Genomic DNA, 13,334 nt, shown 5'->3' on the forward strand with positions numbered 1-13,334 from the left:
TACAATTAACGATTAACATTTATGTCAATTTTCCTTAAAAATAATATCACAGATCCTCGTTACAAGATGACGATAAGATGATTGAGAACTCGATTTTTGATAGTGTTGCGAGGGAGAGAGAAATCGAAAAATCAGAACAGGAATTGAAAACACGACACATGCTGGATAGTGGCTCATGATATTCGTAATTCGTAAGTGCTCGGTGAACCCTCAGAAAGTAGTGGGTGCGAAGAGTGCGCTGGCGTATGTAGAAGTCGATGAGTTCCAAAACTGATAGACGATTGAGGACTGGAGAAGGTCGGTAACGAATGTTACTTTAGCCACATCACGTCGAGTAGAGAAAAGGTCAAGTTGTAACATTTTGCAGCGCTTGGCGTAACATGGAGGATTCAACGTGTCGGCCTCACAGTAAAAAATGATGTAAAAAAGCTGTAATTTTGGATGGTTGAATATTACCTCTTTTATGATGTAATTTTACCTCAATTTAGACTGAAAAAGTGACATTACACCAGAAAAGCGGTAAAATTACACATTTTCAGATGTAAAATTACACCGTTTTTCTGACATAAAAGATGTACCCCTTCCCAGATGTAATATTACCATGATTTTTTTTTTCTGTGCTGTTTCTATGACATTTTTATATTAGCCTAAGATGTTGCTGAAATTGCTACTAACAAATACAAAAATCATTTATTATTATTGTATTTTTGAAAAGGGTTCTAATCGTCAAAATTTTCAAAATCCAATCACGGGAATTGATTCTACACTAGGGTGCCCAGAAAAAATGACCCCCTGCTCCACAAGCGGAAAACGGTTTGTTGAGTTATTTCAAGCATCTGTGTTTTTCTCGATGTCAAATCCGTTTTTTCGGAATTCTGAGTACGGCATCAAATCGGGCGTCTAATTTTACATAAAAGTTCCTTTGACACCAAATTTCTATCTCATCACCGTTTCAGGCTGCAAATTACTAAAAAATACCTCTTTTTTCGCGTGTTCAAAAAAGGAAGGGGTCGTACCGTCCCTCCGTCACGAGATATCAAAAAATGGACCTCGGATTCGTGATCAGGGACAAAAGTTACCCCACAGGACAAAGTTTCACGCAAATTGAAGAGGCGTCGAGGCAACTTTTCCCGATTTCGTGTGAGTTGGTAGAGAATTACCCAAACACTATTACAAAAATCAAAAATGGTGCAAAAAGTGTGTACACCTTTCGAAAAATTTACATAAATACAGTTATTGGTTGGCAAAACACCAAGACAAGTAAAATTTAAAACTATGGAAAATCTCGAGATATACCCCCTGACTCGATACCTTAGGCAAAAATAAGTATCTGTGCCAATTTTGAGCCAAATCGGTTTAGGTTTAAGGGTCGCTTTTTATCGTTGAAGTTCATATGGGGAAAATCGCGAAAATGTATGGGGAAATACATCGCTTCAGAATTTTGGCAGCTGGTTGCAAAAATTGTCCTTGTGTGAGAATCTTGTAAGAAAATCAATTCCCTACAACTTTGTCGAAGGGTGCAAAACGATTCGAGTTGATCCTGATGAGTTATCAACATTGCGATTAAAAGAAATCGGCTTTTATACTTGAAAGGATATAAGGGATGTATAGGCAGTATATAAGAAAATAATTTCATGTATTATATATATATTTTACCTAGATCAAACATAATTTTGCTCAGGTTTTTAAAATCGTGGGTAAAAGTTCATTACACTGCCTTTCCACAACACACACACCACGACCCATGCAAAAATTCGGTTGTTTATTTCTCATTTTCCGGCACCATTTTGGGAAAATCTCCTTTCACGCAACATAAGAGCCTTTTGCCGGTCCATTCCGCGAAGGTCCTTGCTTTTCATCGCCGCCGGTTATTATGGGGAAAGCAGTGCTGGCAATTACGCAATTCACGATAACATTGTTTATGCGAGACGCGGCCCATTCTTTAATTCTTTTGTAAACGGAAAACCTCGATTGTTTGACGGGGAAGGGGATTCTTGTTTTTACAAAGAAAGACCGATGGAAATATTAATAAACAGCGTGGTGTTTTTTTGCGCATTCAGAATCCAAGTAAAAACAACAACGTTTTTACGACTGACTGATTAGCTGTGCTGAACGAGTGCCACCAACACCACCCCATGGGAAAAACCAACACAGCAAAATCGCTAGAGAGTGAGAGCTTTCATTAACGACGTATAATCCCGATTTATTATCACAGCCATAAAACTGCTCAAAGGATTACGGATCTCTAATCGGATTTGGCACTTTAACGAGCGGTAACGGTTTTTGTCGAGGAAAGTGATCGATTGTGATAGATTTGGAAATATTTTTTTGATTATCGAAAAAAGATAATTTATTTCAAATTGTATTTTAAGTTTTTGGTTTTATTTTGAAGAAAAACTACCTAAAGAACTTTCAAACAGAATGTTCAATTTTAATCAAGCTTCATTTCAAATCAATTAAATCATGACAGAAAATTCTCCTCTTTTCATCAGTTTCTGTTGAATTTAACATTTTTTTAAAGTAAAACTACTACAAAAGAGGTTATAATCAACCAGCCAACATTTCAACCTACTAAAAATCAAGGTTTTCTTCTGTTTTATTCTTAATTTGGAACAACTAAAAAAAAAAAACATTTTTTTACGAGATTCGAATAACTGGACATCAATTTATCTGACTTTATTTAGTATTCCAAAGTATGTTTGTAACACATTTCAAGTTGAGTGTAAAATATCTCAACTCCTCAGGATCCAAAACTTTTTTTTGTAAGTCACGCCACGTCCATAAAAAACCAGGCACAAACCATCAGCTGTCGGCCATAAATCAAATCTGTTCCACGTGCGGTGCGCCACCTCCGATTAATTATCGACCTTTTCCCAGTGAAACTTGCCCAAAGTCAGGTCCATATCATATTTTCCTTTTCCACAACACGGGCCAGAGGAGAAAAAACAAACCCCGAAAAACCGTCCGGAACCGAACTTCGACCGACAACGTCGTGGCCCCTGGCAGTCTGGTTGCGTAGGCCAAACTGGTGTTGTTTTTCTCGTTCCTTATTTTTATTCAACATCCCCACCCCCCGCCCCCTCGCTGAGAAGAGTCAGATTATAGCGAAAAAGACATAATCACCTTCTTAAGGGGAGAATCGGCCATTTTCATGAGTAACCTATTACCGCCTTGTCCATTCTATGATCTTAAATTTTAAGAAATAAATAAAAAAAAAGGCAAATTAATCAAATAAGGTGACGATTAAAACCTGCTTTAAATAGTCACTATCCCCCTTCTTGCCCAACTTGTGGACCACTTTTGGGGACGCCCACGACCACCATCAAGTTGTCTGCGAAGGGAGACACGCGTCCGACACAAGGCCACGTCAGTGTGACACTTTCCAGCTCTGGGCCCCATCTGAGGAGGCGGTGCGTCGCTTTTTCGATCCAGACATACCGGACAAGTCTGGAGTCCGTGCAGTGAGTTTTGATTTTTGGAGGAAAATAAACACCGACTGCCTTGGTGGCGTGATTGATGGCCACCCCCCTCTGCTTCTTCTTGGGTGACGTTGGTGTGGCGGAAACTATTTTATTTGAAGATAAATATAGCGAAAAGATGCCCACTGCTTTGATTTATGATTTATTTTGGGAGGAATTCACTGACGAAGTGTACACTTCTGAAATTTAATTTGCACTAAAAAAAAAAAAAAAAAAAGTTTTCAGTAACAACAAAAACGCAAAAAAATATTATTTTTGTCTTTGTTGCTATAGAAATGTACAGAATTTGCTTTAGAAAAAATAATTCAAGCAAAATTTCTCAAAGAATCCATTCTTGGACTACAAACAACCTAGGACCAAAAATCCATATTCATTTTGATGAGAACCCTGTTTGAAAAATGTCGCACGTCGTACAAGCTGTCGCGCGGTTTTGATTTTACCGTTTCTATATCGATTGGTCGAAAGGACGACAAACGTACGACAAACACTCGACATGCCCGACATTGTTTTTTCCATCGATTTTCCTTCAATTCGACGTCACGATTTTCGTCGACGCAAACAGTTTGACAGTTCTCTTCTGTTGATCTTGTTCGGACTTGATTGCAACCGAGTCGAACCAGTTGTTGTTGCTTTTAGGCTTTTGGAGGATTTTGGACAGTTAATAGGTAAGTTTTTTACTAGGTTTAATTTCTTTTTCTGCCGGAAAGTTCCGACCGGAGTGGGCGAGCGACCGAATCAAAGTGTCTTGTATTCCAGATTTCGGTCTTCGTGGCGGAGGAGGAGGAGGACGGGAAATATGGTTTACTCGGCGGGCCATTCCGGAAGACGGGACGGGAAGTAACCAGTTTGCGATCGTGGAAGCGGTTGGTGTTTGGTGTTTTACCGTCCGCGGGAGGTTGCGACGCATATCTAATGGAACTGGTGAGTCATGTTTTAGAAACGATGGAAGTGTGCTGGAAAAGCGATTGGACAATCAAAATTAAAAATAGGATGAATGGAACATAACAAATTCTCAACTTTTCAATCCAATAATTCCAAACTGAAAAATAAAAAAAAATTAAAATACTAAAACTTTAAAAAAATTAAACGCTGAAATTGTAAAGTTATAAAATTCTAGTATTTCAGAACTTAGAAATGCAAGATTTCGAAAATTCTAAATTTATTAAATTTCATGATATTGTGCAAATTGTTAGTATTCTTTCCTTAAATTCTAGAATTTATTAATTCTTCAAATTCTCAAAGTCTTCAAATATTTTTGAAAAAAAATGAAATTCAAAAATAAGAAATTTTTTTAATTGACAAAAACTTAATTCTTAAGTACTAAAATTCTCCAATTTATAAACACAAAAAATCTAACATTAAAAAGTTCTTAAATTCCCAAAACGTTGGACGTACGATTTGGAATTTTGAATTCTAATATTTTAAAAATTATGAGTTCTAAAATTCCAAAATTGTAAATTTTGTAAATTCTAAAATTAAAATAATTTATATTTTTAAATTGTAAAATTATTTTTTAATTCTACGCATTTGAAAATTTAATAAGTTTCTTAAAATTTAAAAAAAATCTGATTTTCTAGATCTTAACTTTTTTTTAATTTTCAATAAAATTCAAATTTAAAAAACATTAACAATTTAAAAAAACATTAAAAAATAATTTTCATTACAAAATTTAAAAAAATACAAATTTAAGTTTTTTAAGTTTTAAACTAAAATAATAGTTTTTTTTTAAATATTTAAAAGTTTAAAAAAATCAGAAAAAATTCAACAAATTCTTAAATTTTTAAATAGTAAAAAAAACTATTAACTTTTGAAAATTTTCAAGAATTTTACAAGATCAAATTAAAAAAATATCACGAATTGAAATAAATGATTTTGGTATTGAAGCACCCTAAAATTAAAAAAAAAATAAAATTCAGAAAATTTTAATTTTTAAAAAATTTGAATTTCGGAAAATAATTTTTTGAGAATTTCAGAATATTAGAATTTTGAAATTTTAGAATTTTAGAATTTTAAAATTTTAGAATTTTAGAATTTTAGAATATTAGAATTTTAGAATTTTAGAATTTTAGAATTTTAGAATTTTAGAATTTTAGAATTTTAAAATTTTAGAATTTTAGAATTTTAGAATTTTAGAATTTTAGAATTTTAGAATTTTAGAATTCTAGAATTCCAGAATTTTGGAATTTTAGAATTTTAGATTATTATAATTTTAGATTTTTTTTAGCATTCTTAAATTAGGTACAATTTTCAAATGATAATATTCTCGGATTTCAAAACTATTTGCAATAATTTTAAATTTAATTCCATTATCTATCTAGACATCTATTATTTAAAATTCTTTTTTAAATGTTTAAATTTTGAAAGTTCATAAATTTAGTTTTTCTTTCATAGTTCAAAAAAACATATTTGAAATTTTATTGAATTGAAATTATATTATTATTATTATTATTATTCAAATCTGAATTTAATTTATAAATTCTTGTCAATTGTTGATTGATGATATATTTTTTTCAGGCAACAAACATATTCCAATCTGATTCTGCCGGAAACCGGAATGCGTTCCCGTGTGGTCACTCGTGGCTTCCGTAGAATCCACGGAAGCAGCCACGTTTTTTTCGTACTCGTACTCCACAAAACCCACGTTTTTTCGTACTCCGGTAAACATCAATCCGTCGGAGATCCAAGATCGTCGCCAAGGCGTCGCATCCGGGTTTTGATCAGCTCGTCGAGGAACAAAAGTCCAACACGACCAAGATGCTGCCACGGCCGCCTCAGAAGAACACCAACACCCAAGCCGGAAGCTGCGGTCAAGGCAAATCCAGAAGGAAGCCAAGTTAGGGAAGAATCGGCGATCCGCAAGTGAAATTAAGTGTACAATAAATATTTTTGTGAAATTTTGACAGTTGGAATAAAAAAAATCAATAAAAACAAAACAACAGTTTTTTCAACTGCAACATAACCAAAAAATCCGAAATGACAGCACACGACAATAGCACGACATTCTAAATAACAAAACCGTGCGACGTCGGTCGAATGTCGTACGACAATGTCGTACAATTTCGATTATCGATCGCACGACAAATACGACATTTTGGTGCAAAAACGTCTGACATTCGTGCGATAGTCGCGCGACATTGTCGTGCGACGTCGTACGATTGCGCGGACGACAAACGACGGACGTCCGACGGACTTTTCAGTCAGGGAAAGGAAATGAGTTATGCAAAACATTTTCTAATCTATCACGTTTTTTAATAAAAAAACTAACTTAATCCACCTATGTGGTTGGTGCCTTCCTCACTCTTTTCCAACAATGGGTGATATGTAATATGATGGGTTTGGACACAAAATTGATCCAAAAAAACACACATATCACTCAAGGGCTCATAAGTGGCATTATAAGTGGTCAGAACTCGAGACAGGGATGGGTCGGATGATGGATCCGGACATTGTTTACATACATTTAAATGAGATCCGGCTACAAAAAAAGTACATAAACATCACTTAAGTGGTTATAACTTGAGACAGGGTTGCCAGATCTTCAATGTTGTAGATTCGTTGGAAAGGTCTTTCAATTACCTAATCAACGATGGGTCGGATGATGGATCCGGACATCGTTTACATACATTTAAGTGAGATCCGGCTTCAAAAAAGTACATAAATATCACTTAAGTGGTTATAACTCGAGACAGGGTTGCCAGATCTTCAATGTTGTAGATTCGTTGGAAAGGTCTTTCAATTACCTAACCAACGATGGGTCGGATGATGGATCCGGACATTGTTTACATACATTTAAATGAGATCCGGCTACAAAAAAAGTACATAAATATCACTTAAGTGGTTATAACTCGAGACAGGGTTGCCAGATCTTCAATGTTGTAGATTCGTTGGAAAGGTCTTTCAATAACCTAACCAACGATGGGTCGGATGATGGATCCGGACATTGTTTACATACATTTAAATGAGATCCGGCTACAAAAAAAGTACATAAATATTACTTAAGTGGTTATAACTCGAGACAGGGTTGCCAGATCTTCAATGTTGTAGATAAGTTGGAAAAGTCTTTCAATTACCTAACCAACGATGGGTCGGATGATGGATCCGGACATTGTTTACATACATTTAAGTGAGATCCGGCTTCAAAAAGTACATAAATATCACTTAAGTGGTCAGAACTCGAGACAGGGTTGCCAGATCTTCAATGTTGTAGATTCGTAGGAAAGGTCTTTCAATTATCTAACCAACGATGGGTCGGATGATGGATTCGGACATTGTTTACATACATTTAAATGAGATCCGGCTACAAAAAAAGTACATAAATATTACTTAAGTGGTTATAACTCGAGACAGGGTTGCCAGATCTTCAATGTTGTAGATTCGTTGGAAAGGTCTTTCAATAACCTAACCAACGATGGGTCGGATGATGGATCCGGACATTGTTTACATACATTTAAATGAGATCCGGCTACAAAAAAAGTACATAAATATTACTTAAGTGGTTATAACTCGAGACAGGGTTGCCAGATCTTCAATGTTGTAGACTCGTTGGAAAGGTCTTTCAATTACCTAACCAACGATGGGTCGGATGATGGATCCAGACATAGTTTACATACATTTAAGTGAGATCCGGCTTCAAAAAAGTACATAAATATCACTTAAGTGGTCATAACTCGAGACAGGGTTGCCAGATCTTCAATTTTGTGGACTCGTTGGAAAGGTTGTAATAACGAACTAGGGGGCAATTACCACCACTAGTTCATTAATTAAAAATTAAATAAAAACCAGAACTTGAGACTCTTGGAGATGAGAGAGAGATGTAAAGATCTGCAACTGCTCACATTTGACGTGGGGAAGGAGAATTGTACCTACCCTTTCACAATCCTGGTTCGATTCAGCTAATCGCACTGTCCTGGCAAAAAGAATCACAAAAGATCGTCGCTTTGGGTTATGGAAAAAGTCATGTTTATTGCATTTAACTGTCCTAATTTATTGTTTTTCGTCGTTTTAAAACTAACCTAACCATGTGTGTGTGTGTGTTCGTGTGTTCTAGTGTATCCCGCGGTGGTCGAGTCAAGTCGGAGGATCTTCCTCCGGCCAGGCCTGGCGCAGCAACGGTTTTGGTGTCTTTGGTTTTGTGTCTTTGTCTTTGGTAGAAAAAAAAACCGGATGGCCTCCGCCATTGCGCTCTACAGAATTCTCGGGTTGGCGCGCTTTGCCAACTTGGAGGTTCACTATTTGTGACACTCCATGCACCACCAACCAAACGACCTCTTTTGACGTTGAGCGCGGTCCTTTGCGTTTAGTTTGGATGGTGAATTGTTGGGACCAACTCCCTGACACATTTCGCCGCTACTGGAATGCTGTTAACATTCAACACTGATTTAACAATTTCACTGCACTTTAAATTACAAGACTTTTACAGGTGGGACTAGAATATATGTAACGGATTCTAGTCGGTAGCGGCAAATGAGGACGATTCAAAATGAAGAAGTCCCTTTTATAAAATTTTAAGCTTTTGTTTGCGTATTTCGAACTTGACGCAATAGAGATGTGAGACGTGCTTGCCGAAGGGATAGCTTGTGTGTTTGTTTTATGTTGTAAAAGTGTAATGGTTAATTACAATATCCTAACTTGTCCCTACGGTTCAGTTTGACAGGCTTATGCGAAGCATTGTGACCAGAGATTGTACTACGTACAAGCGATAGGTTACAAGGTCTCTTGATTATCTAACCAACGATGGGTCGGATGATGGATCCGGACATCGTTTACATACATTTAAGTGAGATCCGGCTACAAAAAAAGTACATAAATATCACTTAAGTGGTTATAACTCGAGACAGGGTTGCCAGATCTTCAATGTTGTAGATTCGTTGGAAAGGTCTTTCAATAACCTAACCAACGATGGGTCGGATGATGGATCCAGACATAGTTTACATACATTTAAGTGAGATCCGGCTTCAAAAAGTACATAAATATCACTTAAGTGGTTATAACTCGAGACAGGGTTGCCAGATCTTCAATGTTGTAGATTCGTTGGAAAGGTCTTTCAATTATCTAACCAACGATGGGTCGGATGATGGATCCGGACATTGTTTACATACATTTAAATGAGATCCGGCTACAAAAAAAGTACATAAACATCACTTAAGTGGTTATAACTTGAGACAGGGTTGCCAGATCTTCAATGTTGTAGATTCGTTGGAAAGGTCTTTCAATTACCTAATCAACGATGGGTCGGATGATGGATCCGGACATCGTTTACATACATTTAAGTGAGATCCGGCTTCAAAAAAGTACATAAATATCACTTAAGTGGTTATAACTCGAGACAGGGTTGCCAGATCTTTAATGTTGTAGATTCGTTGGAAAGGTCTTTCAATTACCTAACCAACGATGGGTCGGATGATGGATCCGGACATTGTTTACATACATTTAAATGAGATCCGGCTACAAAAAAAGTACATAAATATTACTTAAGTGGTTATAACTCGAGACAGGGTTGCCAGATCTTCAATGTTGTAGATTCGTTGGAAAGGTCTTTCAATTACCTAACCAACGATGGGTCGGATGATGGATCCAGACATAGTTTACATACATTTAAGTGAGATCCGGCTTCAAAAAAGTACATAAATATCACTTAAGTGGTCAGAACTCGAGACAGGGTTGCCAGATCTTCAATGTTGTAGATTCGTTGGAAAGGTCTTTCAATTACCTAAATAACGATGTATAACATGATGATGTTTGGTTCAGTTTACTGCCATTTATTCATCTTCCGAAAATATGCGAAAACACATTTTTATACATAACTTTTGAACTACTTATCGAAACTTCAAACAATTCAATAGCACCGTATGGGACCCTAAACCAAGTCGAATGCGACTGGTTTGGTCAAAATTGGTTCAGCCAGTGCTGAGAAAACTGCGTGACATTATTGGTCACATACACACACACATACACACACACATACCCACACACATACACACAGACATTTGTTCAGTTTTCGATTCTGAGTCGATATGTATACATCAAGGTGGGTTTTCGAGCTTTTAATAAAAAGTTCAATTTTAGAGCAGGATTATAGCCTTACCTCAGTGAGGAAGGCAAAAAAAAACATGTTTCCACATAATTCTCTTCTGTGACCATCCAACTCCAAGTGAAACTTACTTGGGGACACCGAGAAGATTTTCCCTTGTCCCCATAAAAAAGTGGTGCATCAACACTTCCCGTCTTCCAAATCCCTTTCCGCTGTGCTACCAAAGCGTCGGTCTTTTCAAGAAGAAGAAAGAAAGAAGAATAATTGAAACTTTTTTGTTTAGCAGATTAAGCACTCGCTCCTAATTCCATCCAAGTTGCTGATTCTAACTATTTATGGAGTTTTTTTTTTAAAAGGTCCAACAATCTTGGAAATTTGGTTTATTGGACTTTAAAAAAAAACTCCAGATTTAAACAATTTATTTTATGGAACTGTTGAAAGAAACTTGCTTGCTCACTTCACATTGAGCTATTTATCACTCGATTTCGGTTGAAAACGCTTTTTATGTGCTGTAATTGAACGTCAAAGTGCTGATATGGCAACATTAGAGACACGATGGAGTAAGATGTTGAAGCATCTGGCCAAAACATGAGCACTCTAGGTCAACGGGAAGTGGGGCAAATCGGGACACAAAGTTTAAAGGTTCAAAAACGTCAAAAATCTTAAAAAGGATATAACTTAGGCAAAATTCAATTAAATTTCAAAATTCAAAATGCATCTGAAAGGGCTCAAAAAATACAACAAAATGCAGGGTAGAGCATCCCGATTGGTTAAACTTAAAGGGAGTTATTGGCATTTTAGTGAAAAAATAGCATAATTTTCAAACTCAAATAAAAAAGTGTTCCATCCAGATATCAACTCGGTTCGACCTGCAGCTTGTAGGGGACATCTGGGACTACCATCTGAGACTGAGAACGCTTTGGGTAAGGCAGTTTAACATATTAAATAGACACTTTTACTTTTAGTGAATTTTTTGGTTGTAAATTTTTGCTCGGGGGACCCCTTAGATCCCATTTTTTGGTGATAATTTTATCATATTCGTGTTTCTGAGACAATTTCACAATAGAAAAATGCATAAAAATGTTTATTTAGATCCATTTTAATCCTTTAAAAAATAAAAGTTAAAAAAAATCTTCGATTCACAATTATTGAAAATCAAGCTCGTATCCAAGGATACTAGATGACACCAGAAAAAAGCAGTTTAATAATTTTTTTTTAACTTTTTTTTTAATTTAATTGAATTTTGCCTAAGTTATAGCCTTTTTAAGATTTTTGACGTTTTTGAACCTTTAAAATTTGTGTCCTGATTTGCCCCACTTCCCGTTGACCTAGAGTGCTCATATTTTGGCCAGATGCTAGTTTTATATGTATAAACAACTCCTAAAAATTTCAGGCAGATTTGTGAGGTCCAAACGACGTCCCATACAAAGGGGTATGCCTTGTTCGTGGACTCGCTCTTAATGTTTGACCATGAATAAACAAAAACGAAAGCACACAATGTAAACAATAACAAACACGTTTCGTTTGGCTGACCATTATGTGCATTGCCATTGAAGTTGGTTGCTGGAGTCCCGAGTTATAGTTACAAATGTTTACGGTAGTCTAACTTGTACGTGCGTCAAACACGTTCTGACCTGAAATCCCTTTGGCCAGTTGTTGCACTTACATCAACTTTCAAGGAGTGACAAGATAGCACGACAAGATTGAAACTACTTTCATATGCAAAGTGACAAAAATGCACGGGCATTGTGAGTTGCACAAAATGGCGTTCATAACTCAATTTGGGCCAAAATGCACGTACGACAAGTTAGCACGACGACGGCGAATTTAGATTTTACCAGTTATGGGAAAAAATCATCAGAATAAATGATTTGGCACTCATCAAGAGAAAAAAAAAACGGAAGGGAACATGGCACTCCTCTCTCGCGCACGAAAGATCGTTGAAAGGAAACACAAAAAATCATCATTTGGATTGTTCGATGGCCCATCGATTTCCTCGCTGCACGTTGAAAAATGACCTGTCACTTTTTGTTGATGAACAATGTATGTAAACAGAACGAAATAAATTAATCTGGGCGTTGCTACCAATGAGATTCACAAAAAATCTTCTACTGATTGATTTTCTTCGAAACGATCGGGAGCGATTTTCTTTTGCTTGATTCGTCTCCTCTCTGTTTCGCGAGTGAAGAAAGTTTGCAAGCGAAACATATTATTGCTTGGTTATTCCATCCCTGAAGTTTACTGAATTTACAAAAATGACTGCACATGCTCATCTCGAGGGGAAGCATGAAGTTTGGGTCCTCAGAAAAACGTGCACTTTGAATTTTTCAAATATATATAAGGGTCATTCCAGGTCAACTGAGTACACTTTTGGACTCGACCTTCACCAATTTGGACCAAACATTGAGGGAACGTTCATCTATTGATAGTCAACAGAAATCCCAAGTTTGGTGCTGATTGGACCATCCCTCTATTATTGGCACCGCCCTCTTTTTTGACGATTTTAGGAAAAACTTTTTTTTCTTTTAATCATAACTTTGCAACTATTTGAGCAAAAGACTTTCTACATGTTGCATTTTATAGACAATTGTCCAAAGAATTCGATAAAAATAAAATTTTAACTCTTAAATGCCCACTTATATTATATTTTAACTTTTTAAGTATTAAAATTTAGTTTTGACAAATTCCTTATATTTTTATTTGTTTTATTTTATCACCATCGTGTTCCTCGGACAATTTTACATAATAATCAATGTAGACCTCAAACTAAAATGAACTATTGGCGAGATACAGCGATTTTACTGAAAAAAGTTTGAGTTTTATGG

General features: G+C 36.1%; 1 protein-coding gene across 2 annotated transcripts; it reads left to right on the forward strand.

The window, feature by feature from the left end:
- The first annotated feature begins 3,871 nt into the window (after positions 1-3,871).
- LOC120430586 (uncharacterized) lies at positions 3,872-6,670 on the forward strand. Of its 2 annotated transcripts, none has more exons than XM_039595693.2 (3): positions 3,872-4,144; positions 4,236-4,400; positions 5,994-6,670. In XM_039595693.2, the coding sequence occupies exons 1-3, from the start codon at positions 3,973-3,975 to the stop codon at positions 6,014-6,016; spliced, it is 360 nt and encodes a 119-aa protein (XP_039451627.1). In that variant the 5' UTR covers positions 3,872-3,972; the 3' UTR covers positions 6,017-6,670. The 2 variants fall into 2 exon arrangements, 1 of the variants encoding a protein (XP_039451627.1); XR_005607681.2 differs by having other exon boundaries at positions 4,041-4,144; positions 4,221-4,400.
- Positions 6,671-13,334: the final 6,664 nt, after the last annotated feature.

Source organism: Culex pipiens, chromosome 3 (assembly GCF_016801865.2).
Source record: "Culex pipiens pallens isolate TS chromosome 3, TS_CPP_V2, whole genome shotgun sequence".
NCBI lineage: Eukaryota > Metazoa > Arthropoda > Insecta > Diptera > Culicidae > Culex > Culex pipiens.